This window comes from Cadophora gregata (assembly GCF_030347475.1).
Source record: "Cadophora gregata isolate MNR1 chromosome Unknown scaffold_5, whole genome shotgun sequence".
In the NCBI taxonomy this organism is placed as follows: domain Eukaryota; kingdom Fungi; phylum Ascomycota; class Leotiomycetes; order Helotiales; family Ploettnerulaceae; genus Cadophora; species Cadophora gregata.
In genome coordinates, this window is record NW_026695928.1 from 165,351 (window position 1) to 187,080 (window position 21,730).

Sequence of the window (21,730 nt, forward strand, 5' to 3'; positions counted from 1 at the left end):
AGTTCTAAGTTAATTCTTAATCGATTAAGAAAGAGTTAGTTAGGGTTAGTTAGGGTTAATTAGGGTTAGTTGTCACCTGAGCTTACGAAGGTAACGGTTAGGATTAGGGTTAGTCCGGGGGGTTAGGGGGCGGTGAGAGCCCCCCGCACTAGGAATATATCCTTATTTTCCCCCTTGAAGTCCTTCTCAAAGTTGTGTTTGTTTACATTTAGAGTTAGGTTTGTTTACAGACTATTCGGGCATTAAAAGTAGCTGAGTCTGCATGTTGAAATGCAGCTTGTACAGCGCTAATTTAGTAACATGCAGACTCAGCTATGTTCTCGGGAGGGGAACTGCACACCTTCCATTATTCCAAAGGGAGCCAGTTTAAAATACAGCAAGACTTGGGATATATGTGGCGTCAAGCGCCGGCGCCTGCCTCCCTTCTTCAACTCCACACTGAACGAGCTTGTGGCGGCGCCTTCCTCTCCATTAGTTAAGCGACTCGTGACTGCACACCGAAAATTGAAAATTGAAGCCATCACCAAAAGCAGCTCGCCGAAATCTTCGCCCCAAGAAAAAAACTCTCCACTCCATGCACGCAAATAAGCACTTTCGCTGCATCGATCAATCGGGGCACTTTGGCGGAGGTGAGAAATATACATGTTCCCACGACGAGCGATGGCTAACGTGTTGGAGTAGTGGTTAACGCGACGTGAGTTTACTCTTTGAGTTTGAAAATGGGGTGTGGGTACTGATATTGAGCAGAGCCTGCTAAGCTGTTTCCTTCGGGAGCGAGTGTTCGAATCACTCAGGTGTCGGAATTTTTATTTTTTTATTTTTTGTTTTTGTCATTTTAGACTTTTTGTTTTTTGATATTTTACTTTTTTGGTTTGTTAGTAAGTTCCCTTTCCTATTTTGAAATGTAAAGATAGTATTGTATACTATTGTGGTTTTTCTATCTTATAGGACAATTTGACATTATTCTCCTAAGGTAGATATCCCCCTCCATTTCGTATTGGGCGTGGCGTTTCTGCTGCCATAATCGCCCCTTGCACGGATGAGTTTACTTGCCTGCCGTTGCAATCAGATAGCTACTTACATTATGTGCAGGTATTAGATCATTGAATTAGTGGAGGAGAATATGCGAGGTATCAGTTCTGCAATCCGAAGTACATAAGCCTGGCACAGTGATTTCATCAGCAAGCATTGGTACTCAATACAGAAACTATAACTGCAATCAGAAAAAATTAGATTCTGATAGCCCAGCTGGTCGATGTCAGAAAACTTGCTGCCTTCGTTAAGAACGTGCTTGTGATAAGCACCTGCATTGCTCTCCCAACAATGATATGAGTATGGAAGCCAATGATAGCCTTAGTCAATATTACATAATCCATTGTTCAAACAGCATGGAACAAAGTCTTCCGATCACCGTTGAATCCGCAATTCTTAAGCTGGAAACAAACAATAGCTATCAGTTACGATTGGAGATTTGTGTTCTTAGGGGCACTTTGATACCGTCTTTGTTCTTTTACTGATCATTTTGGCGATTGGATTTAACAACGTGCTCTAACACAAGTCTCATATGTGTGCGCCCAAGGTCACGCCACCGCTTTCATTCTCAGCAAGCATGTCACCAGAGAAAGGAGTGTTTTGCTATGCCAAGTTCAATCTACCTGCCCTCCTTCACCTCGCAAGTCAGCTTCGCGATGTGAAGTGCAGTTGCGATGAATCGAAGCGGCCAGAGAGCGGGGCCTTAAACTGGGCAATTGTCCTTTCGTTTGAGGATGGCGTGGAATGGATCTTTCGATCTCCTCGAAGATGCCACGATATTTCTCCGGAGACTATACCAAAGTTGATTAAAAGTGAGGTTGCAACGATGAAATATGTCAAGATGAATAGCTCAATTCCTGTTCCAGAGGTGTTCGATTATAGGTACGGTCATTGAAGTGCATTGCTACACTGTTGATACTGACATTTCCAAAGCTGTACCGGATCTAATACGATTGGGGTTCCTTTTATTCTTATGAGCAAAGCTCCCGGTTACGCACTGAGTCGTTTCTCCTGGAATTCTATTCCGGACGGGATGGTCGCGTCTCGCAAACCACTTCCCTGCCTTAAGAGAGCGAACAAGGAGAAGGTAATGAAGCAACTTGGTGAAATAATCTCACCGTTGTTGAATCTACGGTTCGATGAGATCGGTTCTCTGGTCGAAGAAGATGGTGAATATCTTATCAAACAGTGTGTCTCGCCTGCACTAGTTTGGCACGGGCGCGATTCGTTACAGGATGAAGTCCGACGAGGTCCATTTCGGCATACTCATGATTACTACGAATCGCAGCTTTCGGCATTTATTCTTCATGTCAAAAAGCTCCCGCTAGAGCAGCACGCCTTCTTCGCGCCGATCCCAGAACTTGGAGAATATGAAACACTTTCGAGCTACCGATCTGCAGTCAGTCGATGGAATCATTTTGTAACTGTGGGTGCAAAAATCGACGGGAGTAAGAATTCACTGGATTACTGCGTCGCTGGGCACTTTCTACGCCAGATGATACCTTTGATTACGCAGCAATCGTTCGCGACCGCAGGCAATTTTGGGAATGCATACCCTCTCTCCCATCCAGATATCAGCACAAGCAACGTTTTTCTTGATAGTGATTTCAATATCACTTGTGTCATTGACTGGGCGTTCTCTTCCACTGTTCCTATATCGACACTTCTTATCACTCCAAGCCTCCCTCACCCAAGAGACGAAGTTGACTCGACACTAGTTCCTGCTTTCAGGTCCAGTTTCACACATCACTTTCTGCAGGGAAAGGATGTCAAGTTCAACCAAGAATTCCGGGACTCTACCAGGAGGGCATGGTTGTTTTCGCGACTAGTGACTCTCGACAGTCTGCAAGACTACCGGTATTTTAAAGAGCTGTACATGTCGGTTTATGAACTAGAAGATGGTGTAGAGATACCTAGGCTTTTTAAAGACGTACAAAGGCAAGAGGAGTTTGTACAGTTGGCCGCGACGCTTGCGGAGGATGATCGTTCAGTAGATGAGATCCGAAGAGATGAAGGGGAATACTTCCGCTATTCGCATTCGGATAGGGAAGCTATAGCAAGGAAACTTACAATGGTGGCAGGTTTGAGCGAGGGGTTTGTAGCGGATGAGAGGTTGTGGGAATGGATTGAAGAAGCCACAGGATAGAGCACTGTGCATCGTTAGAAGCTGATGGCTAGTATCATATCTACGCATTGATTCAGCACCTATCTGTCACCTTCTTTTAGTGTTATCTTCTGAAGTTGACACTGATCGATGATCCCTATTCAACGGGTGGTGGCGTTTACCCGGGATCGCAAAAAATTGAGCCTTTAAATGGGTCGGGAAGGGATGAGCCAATTTTCGAATAGACAGGGTCTTGTGGAAACCCAGATGCGTGAGCAATTCGGAAGGAAGCCTCACTCCTATCGCAAACTACATCTGGCGCAGTACCCTCCTCACCACACTAACGACGTCGCTGCAACCAACCACCCGCCTATGCCCAACGCGGGAATTCTGCCACCATCACCAACATGTATCCAAATAAGCAGAATTCCTACCAACATCAATTGCTGTGTGCAGCGAAGCGTAGAACCGCGCGGGTCAGAAGTTTCGCGCTTCTGCGAGTAAATTCCCACTGTCCCTAGCTTGGGTAGCTACTGCGAATAACGATGAGAAGGGTCTGACACGTCTATGTTTTCCGTGCTGGTAGAGGTCACTCTAATCGGAATAAATGGTATTCTCCGCTCTGGCTGTGAAGAGATGCCATCAAATTGGAGTGTCTGTGACTCGATTGGGTCCTATCTGGTTCTTGGAGTCTTGGCAGGTGATGGGGTTTGTTCTTGGCTCATATAAGTTGATGTTTTGGTGGTTTTGTTTTTGTTGATTTTGAGTTGGCGCGTTCGGTTGGGTTTTAAGCGAGAGGTGAGGTGAGGTGAGGTGGGGCGAGGTGACTGGTGCGGCAGAGCGAGACAACGAGACGAGATGCGATGGGATGCGATGGTGTGTGATGGGATGCGGAAACTCGTTGAGTTGATGTGTCTCGTAGACTGATGATGTGATATTCATGATATCTTGTATCCGTTTCTGCCCTTCAATCATCGCCCTTCCCACCAAAGCTCTCCCAGTGCTCTTGCGGCAGAGGAACCTCTTTCACTCCGACTGGCTTCTTCATCTTATCCCACTTATTCATATCAACAGCATTCTTATCCCTCCAATCAGCCAGTACATTGAAGTCTCTGCACTGATGATTTATACTGAAGTCAGGAAACGGATTGTCCTGTTTCTCCATCCACTGGAGAGTAATCAAATCTGTGTTGGCGTTGCACATGATATTCTGCATCAGGATATCAACACAGTGTCCAATATGGATCTGCCAGAGCTTCGAGTATCGAGATCGAGCGTGGTGGCCGTGCGCGTGGTCATGGCCGCTTTGCGATGTGGAGTTTGGGAAGGAGTGGTAGTAGTCGGGATAGGTAAGCTTGCGCAACTCATTCAGGCAGTGGAGCTGGTGGAAGACATCTATTGCTGTTAGGTTACTCAATTCTTAAACTTAGGCTCGGGGGTCAATTACCAATCTGTGCCATATATGCATCATCTCCCAATCCCCAGTACTCATTGTCGAATCTCGCTGCTGTTGCGGGGTCTTTGCCCAGCTTCTTCACCTCATCTCCAGTAATGACAATCGTGCGGATCAATTCTAAATCTTCCCAAATCGCGTCTGCTTCTGGATTCGGATCCTGTCGGGCTATTGAAGGTTCCTTTGGCAAGAGCAGCGTGCCATTAATTTGCTGTACGAATGTTGGTAGGTTGAATTTGTCCAGGATTGGAGCTGAACAGTCAGCACCGTCATAAAAAATTGTGGGCAGATGAACCTACAGTAGAATGATGACTTCTTGAGAATGAAATTTCTGCCTGTGTCTCGACTCGAGAAGAACAGTAGAAGCGATAGTGAGAAAATGATGATGTTGAAAGTTGTCCCAAGAATCATCAGAGTTCTGGTGCTTCTCAATCTCCGATGAGGTCTGGAATCTGAGCTTTCTCTTACAAAGCCAACATGATCCTCTTTGTCGGAATCTTCTGACACATCAAAGTTCGAAATCGCGGCGTATTTGAAAAGCCATGGCAGATGCATCATGTTTTGCTCTGGTTATGCGGTTTCTATTTTGATGTTTTAGGACCGCAATGAGCGATTTGAACGAATATGGCTGTGCGTCAGTGTCCCAAGAGGTTGGGACAAAAGACATGGCTAGAATCCATTGGGTAATTACTCGGTCCTGTGAGACTGCATGCTATCTACCTGCCTGCCTCTCCAGGACCCATAATCAACCATGTTACAGTTGTAAGATTGAGCCAGGGTGCCCCGAGTCGTGTTGTGTGGATACAGTTGTGACCCCACCTTCCTCAAGAAGCTTGTGAGTATGCACCGCTGAGGCGCAGACTTGGCCACGATGATTGCTGGCTGACCACCATTGGTTTACCGGCTGCGGTGAAGAGGGCATCTAATGATTCTCGCGGAGATTTATTCATTGTTTGTTTCAACCTCGTATTTGACTGTGTTTGCAAAGGCGTCTGTTGGGTGTATGTAAATAAACATACGGAAAATGAGTGGAGGTGTTGACGGCAAAGGGGAGCTTAAGCGAATCAGTAAGCAACTTCCCTGCCCTCTAAATCTCCAGCCAAATACCGAGCGGGTGCTGCCGCTCCCGGTATTCAGTTTCATTTCATGTTTTAAAATATTAGACTGCTGCTTGCAAGTATTGAGTCCGGCATGTGCAGCGAAAATGACCAGCGAAAAGGATTCATAATTCAGCGTATCCATGAGATCGGCTAGATTAACAGAGCTCCCTGATGGTAGAGTGCTGGCAGTGGGAGTTTGCGCTGTCGTACAACTTCCTAGAATGGAAGGTTTATTATCCGCTCAGATTGATTGCATGCTTGTGCCACAATACGCTCGAATTGGGAGGTGACAAGAAATATGATGGAGGCAAGGAAGACTTGGCGAAGTGGCACAGCTCGCGATCGTTGAAAAGAGCGGACTGTACCGCCGTATTCTCACCACTAACCATTGAAAAGCGCGATATTGATGAGTAACGTGGGTATGGTGGCCCAATGTTGTGGAACAATAACCGACAAACTTGCTGATGTTCAGGGTTCGGCCGTATATGGAAGGTGACTTGCCTCATGGGGATCGGCCTATGACTGTGAGTGCAGTTGTAGCCTTCCACAGTGGCGATGTTTGGGATAGTATGAAGATCGTGGATTGTGATTCGGTCGCTCGGTACCTGTGCTAGATCATCCAGACGCACCTTTCAGATAGCATGAAGTACACGGAGGCAACTGTACAACAGCTGCGTATGCTTACCGCTACACTAGCTCAAGAATATATAGAACACTGATACACATCTGACTGAGAGAAGTCGATTGCTCCTAACCACAAATCGCATAACTTCCAGTCATCAAGATGCAGCTCACACAACTCACCCTCCTCGCAGCATTGCTGCCACTCCTCAACGCTGGTCCAGTCCCAGCTGAGACAGGTAAGCCATTCAACCTGAAACTTCAGACTCAAATCATTTACACAAACATAGTCGAGAGATCACCAGCGCCTGAAGCTGTCGCCGAGGCGGAGAACCTATACTTCAGAGGGTACAAGATCAACAAGGAGCGAGAGGCAGAGGCCAGTCCTGAAGCAGCCGCCGAAGCTGAAGCTGAGAATCTGTACTTCCGTGGATACAAAATCAACAAGGAGCGTGAGGCAGAGGCTGAAGCAGACAATCCTTATTTCAGAGGATACAAGATCAACAAGGAGCGTGAAGCTGAAGCAAGTCCAGAGGCAGAGGCTGAAGCCGAGAACTTGTACTTCAGAGGATACAAGATAAACAAAGAGCGGGAAGCTGAGCCCGAGGCCGAGGCCGATAACCTCTACTTCCGCGGATACAAGATCAACAAGGAACGTGAAGCTGAAGCAAGTCCAGAGGCAGAGGCTGAAGCGGAGAACTTGTACTTTAGAGGGTACAAGATCAACAAGGAGTGAGCGAGGGATGGTGAAGGATTGCGCATCATCATGAGTTTAGGTCAGACAATAGTTGAAGCAGGTGAATAAATGCAATTGAAGTCAGAAAAACTTCCAAACCATGAATGATGCTCTGGAGTTTCCAAGTTCGTCAACATATCCCCTGTAAAGATTAAAAGATCTTCGTCTCTTTGAAGTTGGCAGGGAGGCTCAACACCATAGAGACACAGCTGCAGATTGCGAGTAATTTCTCTACACAGGTCTTTTGGCCATCGAATGGTGGATCGATTATGTCATGCTGCTCGATACATCCCTCTTCTGCCCTGAAGGTCTCCAACGTCTGGTGTCCAGCCGTGGTTTGGGGGACCAAGAAGCTTGATCTAGCTTCTTGAACGGCTTGGGTGTTCGTTACATCGGATTGGAAGTTTCAACTACGCATAGTCGTGTATTTCGGGAATCGTGTCACTGTACTGCGTTGATGAGGAGGAGATGATGAAATAGGAGTCAGAAGCTCCGGGAGGTTTGGTGTTGTCGATTCACAGTCACATGATCGCGTGGGACGTGCCTCTCCACGTCGCGTCTCCTCAACATCCGAGGTCGAAATCTGACCTTTGCACAACTTCCAGCTTTCGCAACATCAATAGCATAACTTGCAAGAAGGTCCTGATTGAACAAGAGCAGGATGTCTTTCTCGTTCGGAGGCTCACCGCTCCCATCCCAATCCCCCTTCCTCTATTCACACCTCCGTCACATCCTGCTAAATTCGTCGCGTACCCAGCCGCAGCACCAACCACATCTCCCGGCTCATCGCCATCGCCCTTTGGTACACCAACACCTGGGACGGCCTCTTCCACAGCCAAACCATTCTTATTTGGTCGTTCTCCAGCCCTTTCGGTACCCTCCCCATCAGATAATAACGGAACCGGCCCGTCAACAGTCTTTGGCAGAACTACGACAACTCCTTCCCCGTCTCCATTCTCGGATTCCCGAGCCCAGCTATCAGCGGCGTGTGCAACACCTGGGCCCTCACCTACAACCGAACCAAGCTCTCCAGACTCGTCCGCTTCCTTCTCCGATCCTACGAAGAGCATGACCTCCAAGCCGGCCCAGTCTCGAAGTCCACAATCGGCCAATCCTTTTACCTTTCAAACTGGCACGGCCAAGCTCCTCGTAACCCACAAAAAAGAAAAGCTGGTGGGCTCGGTCTCTGCAGATGCTCTTGTGCTCGCCAGTCCGGTATGGAAAAGATTTCTGTTTCCGCTGTGGGACAGCCAACCTGCAACCAAAGGCGAGATTAAGGAGAAGCAGATTGACTGCAGTGAGGATGACGGTGAAGCTTTACTGGTGCTACTCGACATCGTACATCTCAACTTCGATGCCGTACCCTCAAGCATGGAATACTCTACACTCCTTCAGGTTGCTTTACTGGTTCATCAGTACCAATGTATCAAGATCGTGCGTCCGTGGCTGGAGTCGTGGATGAAGAATGAACGAACCCAAAGTTTGGAGCCGAACCAGGAAGGCTGGTTGTTTATTGCGTGGGTCTTTGGACGTGAAAAGACATTCGAACTGCTTGCCAAGCATATGGTTCTCAATTCGAATGTTACCCCTACGTCTCTGACCGGAATCCCACCTCCACAGAATCTACTTCCGCCCAACGGAAAGCCCGTTGCTAGCCACATGCCTCCAGCTATCGTTGGTAAGTTTTGAACCATACTTAAAAGATATTCTGCTGATCAGGGGCAGAGCGCATTCTCTGGTATAGGAATAAGCTTCTCAATGACTTGCTCGAAATCCCATATTTTTGGCTTTCCAGTCTGGAGCAGGCCATGCGATCATCTTCTCATATATGTACCGTGACCTCTCAGAGCAACGTGTGCGATGCTGCAGTCTATGGCTCACTTCTCCGTGGTCTTTTGGATGCCTCGCTGTATCCGCAAAGGACCCCGGCTAGTATCACCGATAGTGTGAAGTCTGTTGCCGAGTCGATAAGTCGAATCAAACTTCTTCACATCAAGCCCGAGATTCCTTCAGCAACCCTTGCAGTCCAAAGAAGAGGAGAGTCCACATCACAACAAGTCCCAGTGATGGCGACCCCGCCAGGGACTCTTTTTGGATCACAATCAAACCGCGCATCTAGCATTCTGCCCATGCACAGCGCGAATTCTCCAGGAGTGTTACCGGCAGCTGCAGTTCAGAATACAGCAGCGGCGATTCAAGATCATGCTGTCTGTGCTAATCGTCTCTCTGGACCTGTTGCAATGGTTCTGGCTGCAGCCCCGAACCCGGTCCTTGACTCGCATCGTTTCCATATGCGACTGCAAAGAGGGGAAACTCTGGAATAGGGAAAATAGCCACTTTCTCTTTTATACTCAACAGAAAGATACCCCACCAGATTGAATTAGTTGTGGCATCCCCTGATGAAGCGGGTTCCAGCACTACGTATACATTCGCATAACATGGCAAAATCCGAGCTCTGGTAAATACGTCCCCGGATGATATTCTAAAAAATTTCATCCGGTATGCAGGTCAAAAGAAATAGGCACCGCTCTATTTCTCGGCTGCTCCTTGCTAGAGATGAACAATTAGCAGCGACTGATTGTAACATTACTCAATCTACAACCAATCCCTCACTATTCTAGGTTTCATACCTCCACAGTCAGAACAGTGAGAATGTATCGCCTGATTATGGATGATTTGGTATGGATTCAATACCTCCCTTTGATTGCTGTGCTATGCATCCTTCAATCGTTCTTCTCGTTTGCCTTCGATCCTGCTCAACCATCTGCCCAGGGTGCTTGCCAGTTAATTGTCGTTCTAAAATTTCACGTTTTTAGGTACTTCATAGTCCATCTTATCTATTCTCAGCATACATTCGCCGCTTCTCGCATAGCAATGTCATTTCCTAAGGGGAGTCCACAGTCTTCGGAGATAACATTACCAGCTAAGTCTTCGCGGCCCTCCCATCTCCCATCACAGGATACGCAAATTGTTAACAACAGCTGTTTATCACATTTCCCGGATCCTCATCTCAGTCCTCCTCCTTATCCCAGCGACCGAATGCCGACCACATCCACATTCCATCTCGAACTCTGCAAACAATTTTCCCAATCTGATCCATCGAATTCAAGAATACGACCGAGTCTGCAAAGGCTAACACGGCACCGTCGTCATAGGCGGCATCAGCCCCTGAAAATGGTCGCAGCTTCAGTGGGTTCGTGCATGGGTAGGGCTTCGGGAGCGGGATTTCTAGCGTGTGCGTGGCTGAAAATTCAGGGATCTTCAGGGAACCGCCCGATCTCTACCGGCCGCAAGCGGATCTATTTTTTGCAGGAGAGGGTCCTGGAATAGACCCGATATGAAGTTGTGAATGGATATTTTGGTGATGATTTATGGGTCTATGGATGCCAATTTTGCTCAAGAGGTGAGTGGTGGCGATCTTTACTAGGATGAACGGATGAGGCTCAAAATTGTGCTTTTGAGGCTTCGTTGGGAGAGACGGCGAGCTGGATCGGGAAGGTTTGGCGAGACGTGGGTGAATACCGTGTCTGCACCACGGAATTGAAGCAACATCTTATCTTCGATTGGACGACTATTATCATGAGTCCTGGAGAGGTTCGCTATCGTAAGCAGCGAGGAAAGTATGGGGTGTTGCTGCGAATGGCATGTTTTTGTATGCGAACACACAACGTCTCCTGATGTTTTTGTTCCGCACGGCTGTCAGCAGGATCTATTTTCCTATGTGGATCAACAAAACTCGCTTCGGTCGTACCACGGTCATCAATAGTGGGACCTGGTTGGACTCTGAGGCTCCGCTATCGCGACTTCCTCTGGATCCTGGCATGTTCTTTCCCTTTCACGACCAAACAGAACACTCAACTTCTTTGAAAGTGGAAGTTTCTGACTAGAGATTTCCAGATGGAGTCAAGTCGTTCTTTCCTACCACATGAGGCCTTCTCAACGGGGCCGAAGGCCGGACTTCGCCTTGGGCCAGACTAGTCGGTGACGAGCTCTGCGCTTCTCTTTCTCTTCCTTTGCTCTTCTTCTCCAATAAGTACTTCCACATCCCTTCCCACTCCATCCTTTTTCTTTTCTCTATACCCACCACACCAAACTCATATCGATACTATCATATATCGACACCCAACCACAACAGTCATGGGTTTCTTCAGCAGAAAGAAACTCGATGTCGATCCTCCCATCCAGGAGAAACTCAGCACGAACACCACACCCGCCGAAACTCCTGCCGCTCATACACCAGAGAATCGTTCTATCAACAACGTTCCTCACACAGACGCCATCGGCAATGTCATTCCTACCGAAGAAGCTTTCAAAGAACTACCCGTGACATGGCTTGCTATCCTACTCGGTTCCATCGCGTCCATCGGCGGCTTCATGTTCGGCTACGAGTCAGGCCAAATCTCAGGCTTTCTCGCGATGACCGATTTCCTAGACCGTTTCGGTGAAAATGGAGAGTTCTCATCTGCCAGACAAGGAACGATCGTTGGTCTTCTCTGTATCGGTACACTTATGGGCTGCCTCGTCAGTGGCTGGCTCTGCGATAGGATTGGTAGACGATACACCATCTCTTCCTCGGCTTTCTTCTATATCATTGGCGTTGTCATCGAGATCACGAGTGACACACAATGGGTTCAATTCGCTATGGGACGTTTCACCGCAGGTTTGGGTATTGGTGCTCTGAGCACTAGTGTTCCGATGTATCAGTCTGAGAGTGTGCCGAAGAACATTAGAGGTGCTACTGTCAGCTCCTACCAATTGCTCATCACTATGGGAATCTGGACAGCGTATATGGTGGGTTCCGTTCGTTCCATCATCTCGACATTGCTGATTTTTCCAGGTCAACTTTGGCACCGAAGGCGCCTTCGATAACTCCGCTCAATGGAGAATTCCCAACGGTCTTTCTGCTCTCTGGGCTATCATCCTCGGTACTGCTATCCTCGCCATGCCCGAATCTCCTCGCTTCGCATACCGCATGGGACGTGAGGAGGAAGCTCGCAAGACTATGGGTCGTCTCAGTGGCATTGATCCTTACTCACCACTTATTGATCACGAGATTGCTGAGATTGAAGAGAAGCTCCAAGCTGAGCGGGCTGGTGGTGATCATCCGCTTTCTGAGATCTTTACTGGTCCTCGTATGCTGTACCGCACACTTCTTGGCATGATTCTTCAAGCTGGTCAACAACTTACAGGTGGGTACCTAAGCGTGATGATTTATTTGACTGTTGATGCTAACGTGCAACCTTCTAGGTGCCAATTTCTTTTTCTACTATGGAACCACCATCTTCAGATCTACAGGAATCAGCAACTCTTATGTCACCTCAATCATCCTTGGCTCAGTCAATGTTGGTGCTACTATTGGTGGATTATGGATTGTTAAGAACTGTGGCCGTCGTAAGAGCTTGATGGCTGGTGCCGCTGCCATGTTCGCCTGTTTCATGATCTACGCTTTCGTCGGCCACTTTGCTCTCGATGCCGAAAATCCAATGTCCACCCCAACCGAAGGCAAGGTCCTCATTGTATTCACCTGTCTCTTCATTGTTGCATTTGCCACAACCTGGGGGCCGCTCGTCTGGGCCGTCGTCGGAGAACTCTACCCAGCCCGTTATCGCGCACCATGCATGGCTCTCGCAACCGCTTCCAACTGGCTCTTCAACTTCCTGATCTCATTCTTCACACCTTTCATCACCGCGAAGATCGACTACTTCTACGGACTCGTCTTCGGCGTCTGCTGTTTCTGTCTCTTCTGGATCGTCTACTTCTTCATGATCGAGACCAAAGATCGCAGTCTCGAGGAGATCGATACAATGTATGTTCTTCACGTCAACCCCATCACGTCCGCGTCTTGGGATCCTAGAGAACTTGGTCATGATGGATTGAATGGTGTGGGCACTGATGGCATGCATCTGAAGGCTGGTGGGAAGGATTTCAAGAAGACGGAGACGGGTGGTGATGGGCTTATGGTTCATGATGAGACGCGTTTCCCGACAAATGCTGCGGTGCCTGTTAGCACTACTGTTTGATTGACTAGGTCTACTTGTTAATGGTGGGAGGAGATGGGATGTGTATGAGTATTGGTTGGAGGTTATGAGTGGAGTTCGCTGTACATATTTATTCGTGTTGCACAGACGGAGTTCTGGGAGATGGACAGGCATTTGCTTTCCTTGTGCATAGCGTAGCTGCGTTGAGGGATGGCGTGATGGCGTTCTGTTGCTCGTTCTATTAAATGGCGGAAAAGAAAGCTGGGAGTGAAGAAGCTGCGAAGTAGTCTGACTCTTTGAGGCGACATGGAGAGGGTTTTGCTAATGAATTAATTAAATTACATTATAAAAATCAATACCCTCGAGTGATCTTCTTCTGTGCATTTCTCTCTTTTTTGTTTATCTTTCTTCTTCCTTTCTATTTTGCTCGGTTCTCGGTGCTCGCGTCGGAATGGAAGGGAAAGGAATGGAATGGGATGGAATGGGATGGGAAAGAAGGAACAGAACGTATCACAGTCTTTGAGATGATTACCTTGTCCTTGTGTTGGATGAATTCAAAAGCGGCGAGAAGTGGGCGAAGGGGGGGTGGGGGGGGCTGATACCACATCACGTTTTTTTTTTTTTCATGGTTTGAATATGTGGGCTGGGCCTACCTATATTCTGGGAATTTTTGGAGTTCTGTAGTTCTGGAGGTAATGGAGGTATGGAATTATGATTTCTGGTATTGGTATAGGTATGAATATGAGTATGAGTATAAGTATGGCGTGTGGTGGTGGGATTGAGAATGGGGTTTTATTTTAGCGGGATGAGGTGGGGGATGGATGGGTGGGGGTTGGGTGGGGAGAGGAGGGAGAGGAGGGAGAGGAGGGAGAGGAGGGAGAGGAGGGAGAGGAGGGAGAGGAGGGAGAGGAGGGAGAGGAGGGAGAGGAGGGAGAGGAGGGAGAGGAGGGAGAGGAGGGAGAGGAGGGAGAGGAGGGAGAGGAGGGAGAGGAGGGAGAGGAGGGAGAGGAGGGAGAGGAGGGAGAGGAGGGAGAGGAGGGAGGAGGGAAGAGTCAGGCGTCTAGGTTATAACTGTTAGAAATAGTATAGTAAGACTTTGGCTTGTTCGCAAAGCTATGGGGACAGAGTAGGAGAGAGAGCGAAGGGAAGTTCTATTTTTCGGGGGTTTTAAAGTCGGCTCAGATGGATCGATATGTTGGGTTAGTATTTGTCACGGTGGGGTGTTCAAGCTTGAGTTTTGAGATTTAAGGTTCATAGATTGCCCTGTGTCTGTGTTTTCTTCCCCATGCTATGCTATGCTATGCTGATTGTGCGATTGCGGGATAGGAAATGGAAGTGTGTATTGAAGTGTGGCCTATGAACCTTTGTCCTAACTCCTATCGAAAGGAACTGCTGCATCTGAATCAGCTCAACTTCCCTATACATCTCGAAATTTATGCGAGGCCAGAGGATGTAGATGTCCTCGAAGGTGGTTTGAATGAATGTAGAGCAAGATGGGGTTGTTGAAAACCAATTCTCTAGGTGCTTTTCTTTTTTTGTGGACTTGATGCCCCTGTCTTGGTCGAGGGGTGAGGATTGAGGATGGTGAATGGAAATTGGTAACCAAGCCGAGAGAAGAAGAAGATAGTGGGCGAGAGAAAGTTGTTAGGTTTCGGACTTGATTGCTTTCTCAACCCTTGGGAAAATAAGGTGCTTGACCGTTTAATCGAGGTCTGGAGATGGGGAGATCGAGGTAAGTAAGCCGTTGAAGCCTGCAGGTGATCGAAGGAGTTCAGTAGGAGTGGAAGTCGTATACGTGATGTGGGGGAGAAAGTCTCATCTGGAGAAAACTCTTCTGCTAAAGAAGCTATGTGACACGCCATGGTGACTGTACAACGACTCCGGTCACAGAGACCTGTGACGTAGGTTCTTAGATTGAAGCTCTTTCTATCGGAAGTAGAAGATCCTCTGCGACTCTTAAGCAAAAATGCCCGATCGCTTACGCTTCTTTGGAGCTGGAGAGCTCTTAGTGTCTGTAAGGCCTAGCTTCTCTCGTTGAGTACGCATATGCTGGAGATGACAGTCTAGAGCAATATTTGAAAAGATCGTCTCCTTCCATTGGCCAAGAACCATGAGGCTTACTTGACAGTCGGAATGATCACCTACTACCGTGGTATTGAGACCGGCGAGTTCGGCTGGCTTCTCGGCTGTCAACGTCATAATATCGAATCTATCAAATGTTGCCTGTAGGGTTTTGACTGACAGGCGGACTTCGCTTGATGGAACTTTTGGCAAAAGTTTTTCTTTTTTGAGGCAACGAATTAAGCTTGCACGTGCTAGTGCATCGCATGCTTCACGGTGGTGTAAAAATGTACCTTCACAGCAGATAACATCATCTCGTTCAAGGATGTCCAGGATAGTGTACATGCAAGTAAGAGAAGTGGTCAATTCTCGCTCTCGGAGCTGTAGTATTCTGGCTGTCGTATCCCTCAGCTGTCACATAATATAAGAATACAGAGGAGTGGAAATTGGTTTAGGAAATGAGGCGGATGCAACATACCCAGGATATCTGGAGGAAGAACATCTTCTGTCAACTCGTAGCAGCCCACTTTCATTTGACCTTCCTCCGAAACAGTCAAATTGTTGACCAAGAGAATGGCCGATGATTGAAACTCATCCTCATAACCAAATGCCCAGTAGACGTACAGCATACCAAGCTGAAATTGAGCAACTTTTGGGATATTTTTGACCCATCCTTGAACCCAAGGAGCGACGATTCGAACGCACTGATACTGCTCACATAGCATCGCAACTTGATGCAAGATTCCCAAGGCGAGCGATTTAGGAATCTTCTGAAACTCCAAGTGAACGATATTCATCAAAACCAGCAGAGCCTCTCCATCATCCTCACTGCAATCGATACTCTTCGGTCCAGCAGCAATACCATCTTCAACACCTGCGTCTTGAGTGCCCCAGGGTGGATAGATGAAGTTCTTCCAGACAGGACTAGCCTGGCACAAAGACTGCGATGCCACCAGGCCCTGAATCTTGCTGCCTTGGTACGTGACAAGTATCTTTGTATCGCCTGTTGGGAAGGTGAACGGATTGGCGGGAACGGGCCCTGAGGTGAGGAGATCGCGGTTTGAGGTCGAGGGATCTGAGGTGGACATGGTTGAAGATGCCATGTTGTTGATAGCGAAGCTTGCTTTATGAGGATGGGGAGCTAGACCAGTGGTTGTAGATTCGGTATAGACAGCTGTTTTTTGAGGAGATGTTGGGGTGGTGATGTTGTTTGCGGTCTGGGATTCGTCAAAAGTGAGAGCTTGGTGGTGTTGTTGATGGGAGGAGAGCAGGAAGAAAGTAGTTGAATAGATAGCCGAGAGGCTCTATGTGAAAGAAGAAGTAGGAAAAGTGAATGGCAAGTCACATTCGTCACGTTGAAATTCACGTTTTACTCATGGCAGCGCATAAATCCACTTAAGGTGAGTGTTAATGACAGCTTTTATTTTGATATCAGTCAGCTACCGATTCCAGCCGATGCACTGCTAAATGCATAAGAACACTCACATAAGTCTGGAACTATAGACTCATTCTTTGCTGCTAATACCCGCCTTTTTTACCACTCTCTCCCAGGCTGGGGCGAGATTCCCTTTCCGAACTTGCCATGCGTTTATTCGCAGGTAGAATGGTCCCGCAGAATGCTACACCATGAAGTTTGATGCGACCGATACGTACAATAGAGCGATTTAGTGATAGAGTTCGCGACTGCGTACTTCAGAAAAGTTGCCTATTCAAGGAATCTTGCCAAGGGAGTGTCGTGTCTTTAGAAAACCTTGATATTCCTACTTGTGAAATACGCAGTTAATACCCTTGCAAGTTAACAATTCAAAATCAAATTACGAAGTTCGAATCATGTACTTCTGTGTATTTTATAAAACTGAATCAAGAGAAAAGTATATTATTTAGGTGAGGTAACTAATAGTATAAGAGATTTAAGAGAGGGTCTTAAGAGCTGAAACAAGACCTTTAAACTTAAAGCTTTAAAACCGAAATATTTACAACTAAATGTCCAAATACAAAGAATATATAGGTTCTGCGCATTTGTTAAAAAAGGGTATAGCGGCAAACTCAGTTCGTGTGAAATGCGCAGTTACTAAATCACTCTAATATTAGTCTTTGGGTGCATCGCCCTACAGACTCACGCTTCGCATTCGATGCGCTCTTGTTTGCTTTGTTGTTGTTCAAACGAAGTATCACATCAAGTTTAGCGAGCTCGCTTGGCAGACTGCCCCAAGAATGTAACAGCGACTTAAAGTTAAGAATCTTTGTCTATGCACAGACACAACGCATCCCGGGCTCGAATCTATTCTCGAGCGACAAGACGAAGAACACTAGACGTGAATATGCAAGTTAATTCATTGCAGCGACCTCGTACGGTCTGAATCTTCAGATTATGAGAGTTCTTTCCAAGACGCGCCCGTTTATGCATGTCCTGAATCGGTCGGAGAATTTATTGATGTATAGAATTACGAGAAAATCCTAATTGCAAGGTTAGGGGAATAACTCGCATCTATCAATTCTCAAATTTAGGCAAAATACAAATTCTGATCGGTTTTGCCGAGATTACCTGGTCTTGGGTTACCGTGCCGCACAGCTAAGTGAGGCTAGACGGAAAATAGAAGCTCGAAACCCCTGAATCTCATACACTTGATTTTAAGCGAGGCGATCTAGTCAGGGACACAGCCACTTGAAAAGATTGCAGGTCATATGGGATGGTGGAGCAGTCATCTTTCTGGAAATATATCTTCTTTAATTCTTGCTTTGGATAGTCGGTTCGGTGTACATCGTCGCTCGTTTACTTTTGTCGGAAGGTTCTGTCGTTGGTATTTTAGAGCATTGTGAAGACATTATCGGACCAAACCAACGTGCAATTCTGCCACAGTCTTTCAAGATCAACACGATGGTGCACTCCCGATCTCTTCTCCTTGGAGCTCTCCTGGCTACCGTTAGGTTCACCTACGGTATATGATCTATCAATATAATAATCGCGATCTACTGACACAAAGCAGCCCAAGACACTTCCGACACAGGCTTGTCATGTGACGACCTACTCGTGACAATCGACAACAGCACCCAGCTATCCTTCTACTCCAGCTGCCCCTCACTAGAATACATGGTTGGACCCTCTCACGCTTTCTCAGGCCCATTCAATCTCCCCGGTGTAGAAAACATCGGGAAGTTCAGCGCAGGGTATCTTGGTCCGAAATTTACAGGGTCGCAGCGCGTCGATGATAGAGTTACGACGGTGTCGATGCCAGATTTGGTGAATACGACTTCTGGGGGTGTATTGTTTGGGTATTTGGATAATTTGACGAGTGTGGACTTTCCGTGAGTTTTGTGCTTTCCTGAGGAGGATTCTGCGATTTGAAGGTGCCTTTGTGTAGTCATGCGTGATGTGGTGCAAAGCAAAGACTGATGAGCTCTAGAAAACTTAACACGATAACGGGAGATATTGTGTTAATTGGTAACTATGAGACCAAAACTCTGACCCTCCCAGCTCTGGCAAACGTCACTGGAGGCGGTCTCCTCGATGGCCACTTCGACTCGTACGTTCACTCCTCTCCCTCTCCATTTCTCTTGCTCTCTTCTCCTCTTTCCTCTTTTCCAGTCTATGTTCTCCACCACCTCATCCCTCAACCTCAACCTCACCATCTCTCTACACCCTACTCACTAATCCCAGAATCTCCCTCCCCTCCCTCAAAACAATCGGCTACTTAATCGTAAAATCAACCGGCTCTCTCGACTGCGTCGCTCTCGGCAAGAACCTCTCATCTCTCACATTCACACCCAAACAGTATGATGTGGGAGTTGGCTTCACGTGTTGGACACCGGATGAGAAGAATACGTGGAATTCTTCGGAGGTGAATGGTGGATCTGGTGGGAGTCCGACGACGACAGGGAGCGGCGGCCCTGCGGCGGGGACGAGTTCAGCTGCGTGAGTATCAAGTGGCTTGGTGAGAAGTTATGGAGTTGTGACTGACGAGTTGGTAGGTCTGGAGCGGAGAATTTGATGCGTGGGAGGGGTGTTGGGATGATGGTTGGGTTGGTGGCTGGTGCTGTGATTGCTGCGGTGTTGCTTTAAGGTGGGTGTTTATAACTCCGTTACGTATGTTACTGTAATGTTTAACCTTAATCTATTTGTCTGCAGATTTTAGAACCGAGACTCAAAAATAGATTAACAACACCGAGGTCTTTCCAACCGTGCAACCAAAAACCACTCGCAAATTGAAACCAAATATTGCTTGCCTGAATCCCAACGAGAACACGCGTGTCATGATCAATGGGTTGCATTAGTACAAGAAATTACTTATGCGTGTTCCCCGTTCTCCCTTTATACAACTATTCTAACCGCACAACTCACCCGCTTCCAAATTCCTTTACCATTCGTTCATCCTCTCAAACCCCTTAGAGCGCGAAGCTAGCCAAAGTAAATGCCAACAGGCCACCAACTACACCAAGCTTCGTACTCTGCAACACACCAGCACTCGAAGGAACAAAAGTCGAACTCGGCTCAGCAGTCGTCACAGGAGCCGTAACATTCGCAGAAGCACTAGCGAGTGGTGAAGAAGTTACTGCCGGCCCGTCGCAATGCCAATGGTCTCTGGATCGCAAATCTACCATCAGCTACTACCCAAAGCAAAACAAAACAAACAAAGCAGAGAATACTTGATGACAAGGTACGTACCCATGGGGTTCACATCCCACTGACTCAGTTGGGCTCGGTGCAAGCGTGACGCTTCCGCTTGCTGTAGCATTGGCACTACCGGTCGTGAGAGCAGCTACGGGGGCATCGCAGTGCCAGTGGTCTCTGTTGTGATGTTGAGATTAGTCACTGTATATTATTGGAGATGAAATCAATGCATCTGGGGGTCAGAAGAGGAGGCGTACCCATGAGGTTCACAGCCAATTGATTCAGTTGGGGATGGTGCCAATGAGCCTGTCCCAGATGAGTGGTCGTCATGCTCGTCCTCATGGTCATGGTCATGTTCATGGTCATGTTCATGGTCATGATCATTATCGTGATCCTCCACTGCAGAAGATGTTGTGGCATAGCTGTAATAGCTGGGGCTGCGGTTACGGAGGTGCTTGGAAGTGTTGCTGAAGGGGTGATCGGGCCGTCACAGTGCCTGAGGATATGAGCTTTTGTTAAATTTCAAGATTTATAATTGAGGTTTAAGATTCGTGTACGTACCAATGGTCTCTGTTAGAAAATAATGTTAGCAGTTTTCCAGGTATTGGAAGTGAGGGGCAGGTGAGAAACTTACCCATAAGGTTCACAGCCAAATGAGTTTCTTGGTGAGGGTCCTGGGTCTTGGGCCAAGGACACAGTAGCTAATGCTGCGACGAGAACAAGGGCATTTGTAGTCTTCCTTTTGATAGGCTAAACGAGTGACGTCCGGGGATCAAGCAGTAAAGGCAGTGACTGAATGAATAAGAGAAGTGGTTGGCGTGTAGAGGTGAGGGAGATACGCAGGTCCGCGACGGGAACAGGAGCTGATATACCTCCTGGCCTTGAACAAGATTATCTCACTCAGATGCCGATATCTAAAAGACTCCACATCTCTTGGTATATGGTCTGACTATCTTGGCATCTGATGTTGAAAGGGCAAGTAAATCCATCATGGTAGTGTAAATGGCTGGGGAGGTAACTGACGAAATCCACCTTTACACCATGCAAGTCGCGAAAAGTAAAAACCTGCTCGATTTAACAACTTGGCAATAGAGCTTCTACTTGTGTTTCTGCGAATAAGAAAACAGCATTTCTCGGTGAAGGAGAAATGATTTCTTGGAAGTAGCCATCAAGGTGTTGGGTTTATTCTGGCCAAGACTTTCCCGCTCACCCACGTTTGTGACGTCCATGGAAAGTCGGGATATTGACCACCGCTCTTCCTTGTAGATGGCTCCAATTTATTGTTCGGAAAAGAAGTCAATGTCAAATATAAGAAATGCATCAGCTTGGCATTGAAGCTTGCACCAAGTACGAGTGTAATCGGATATATACTGGTCTTGTTGGAACATACATGCATCCCCATACCTTTTACACAAAGTGTGTATTGAACTGCGAGCTAACACTCAAGGGGCATGAGCAGGCTAATAGCTCTAGGTAGCTAAGTGGGAGCTGATCGTTGAATGTTTACATTACCAAACATTACGCGAAACCAGGTAACCATAACCAAACAATCGCATCCCTAAACCGAAAAGTCTCCCAACACGTTTCTGACTAAGTTGAAGTGTAGAACGAAATAGACGCGAAATTGAAATTGAAAGAACACAATATGCTTTATTTCCACTCGCATCGACGATTAGAGCTCTCTTCTAGTACAAAATGAGGGTTGATTGCCCAATCGGGACGCGTATAGAGGAAAGTAGGTGACAGCGCTGTCAAAAGAAAGTAACGAAAGCTAATGTGAGAACAACAGCCAGCCAGAAAGATATTCATCAGACAAGATCAGACTTTTGAAAGTTCCATACACGACAGGTCTCTGCTTTGCTTTGCTTGCCAGGGCTGGAAGAAACGACTAAGATCCGTCTTGCCAGCCCCCTGCACAGAACCGTGTCGTTTAATGGTCCCTGAAGTTCACGAAGTCAGTTTTTGTTTCTTTTTCATAAGGCTCAGGGGACTAGAGAAATACTTGTGGATAGCCATATAAGCAGCAAGAAAAGAGA

General features: G+C 47.3%; 9 protein-coding genes across 9 annotated transcripts; 6 read left to right on the plus strand and 3 right to left on the minus strand.

The window, feature by feature from the left end:
- Positions 1-348: 348 nt before the first annotated feature.
- On the plus strand, positions 349-3,178 carry ONS95_010853 (uncharacterized protein; the record flags this gene model as incomplete). The annotated part of the gene is made up of 4 exons (XM_058504435.1): positions 349-694; positions 748-878; positions 974-1,914; positions 1,966-3,178. The coding sequence occupies exons 3-4, from the start codon at positions 1,565-1,567 to the stop codon at positions 3,176-3,178; spliced, it is 1,563 nt and encodes a 520-aa protein (XP_058358991.1). The 5' UTR covers positions 349-694; positions 748-878; positions 974-1,564.
- Positions 3,179-4,103: 925 nt separating this feature from the next.
- On the minus strand, positions 4,104-5,147 carry ONS95_010854 (uncharacterized protein; the record flags this gene model as incomplete). The annotated part of the gene is made up of 3 exons (XM_058504436.1): positions 4,104-4,531; positions 4,584-4,841; positions 4,889-5,147. 3 exons carry the CDS (start codon positions 5,145-5,147, stop codon positions 4,104-4,106), a joined length of 945 nt encoding a protein of 314 aa, XP_058358992.1.
- A 1,326-nt stretch (positions 5,148-6,473) lies between these two features.
- On the plus strand, positions 6,474-7,046 carry ONS95_010855 (uncharacterized protein; the record flags this gene model as incomplete). The annotated part of the gene is made up of 2 exons (XM_058504437.1): positions 6,474-6,549; positions 6,601-7,046. The coding sequence occupies 2 exons, from the start codon at positions 6,474-6,476 to the stop codon at positions 7,044-7,046; spliced, it is 522 nt and encodes a 173-aa protein (XP_058358993.1).
- A 525-nt stretch (positions 7,047-7,571) lies between these two features.
- ONS95_010856 (uncharacterized protein) lies at positions 7,572-9,370 on the plus strand (the record flags this gene model as incomplete). The annotated part of the gene is made up of 2 exons (XM_058504438.1): positions 7,572-8,724; positions 8,772-9,370. 2 exons carry the CDS (start codon positions 7,572-7,574, stop codon positions 9,368-9,370), a joined length of 1,752 nt encoding a protein of 583 aa, XP_058358994.1.
- Positions 9,371-11,183: 1,813 nt separating this feature from the next.
- HXT1_3 (hexose transporter hxt1) lies at positions 11,184-13,066 on the plus strand (the record flags this gene model as incomplete). The annotated part of the gene is made up of 3 exons (XM_058504439.1): positions 11,184-11,837; positions 11,884-12,235; positions 12,294-13,066. 3 exons carry the CDS (start codon positions 11,184-11,186, stop codon positions 13,064-13,066), a joined length of 1,779 nt encoding a protein of 592 aa, XP_058358995.1.
- A 763-nt stretch (positions 13,067-13,829) lies between these two features.
- Positions 13,830-14,154, plus strand: ONS95_010858 (uncharacterized protein; the record flags this gene model as incomplete). The annotated part of the gene is made up of 2 exons (XM_058504440.1): positions 13,830-14,097; positions 14,138-14,154. The coding sequence occupies 2 exons, from the start codon at positions 13,830-13,832 to the stop codon at positions 14,152-14,154; spliced, it is 285 nt and encodes a 94-aa protein (XP_058358996.1).
- An 826-nt stretch (positions 14,155-14,980) lies between these two features.
- Positions 14,981-16,188, minus strand: ONS95_010859 (uncharacterized protein; the record flags this gene model as incomplete). The annotated part of the gene is made up of 3 exons (XM_058504441.1): positions 14,981-15,210; positions 15,379-15,480; positions 15,564-16,188. 3 exons carry the CDS (start codon positions 16,186-16,188, stop codon positions 14,981-14,983), a joined length of 957 nt encoding a protein of 318 aa, XP_058358997.1.
- Positions 16,189-17,781: 1,593 nt separating this feature from the next.
- On the plus strand, positions 17,782-19,236 carry ONS95_010860 (uncharacterized protein). Its single transcript, XM_058504442.1, has 6 exons — positions 17,782-18,024; positions 18,073-18,391; positions 18,490-18,609; positions 18,744-18,998; positions 19,055-19,146; positions 19,212-19,236. The coding sequence occupies exons 1-5, from the start codon at positions 17,964-17,966 to the stop codon at positions 19,143-19,145; spliced, it is 846 nt and encodes a 281-aa protein (XP_058358998.1). The 5' UTR covers positions 17,782-17,963; the 3' UTR covers position 19,146; positions 19,212-19,236.
- Positions 19,237-19,468: 232 nt separating this feature from the next.
- Positions 19,469-20,332, minus strand: ONS95_010861 (uncharacterized protein; the record flags this gene model as incomplete). The annotated part of the gene is made up of 5 exons (XM_058504443.1): positions 19,469-19,664; positions 19,749-19,842; positions 19,952-20,190; positions 20,252-20,264; positions 20,329-20,332. 5 exons carry the CDS (start codon positions 20,330-20,332, stop codon positions 19,469-19,471), a joined length of 546 nt encoding a protein of 181 aa, XP_058358999.1.
- Positions 20,333-21,730: the final 1,398 nt, after the last annotated feature.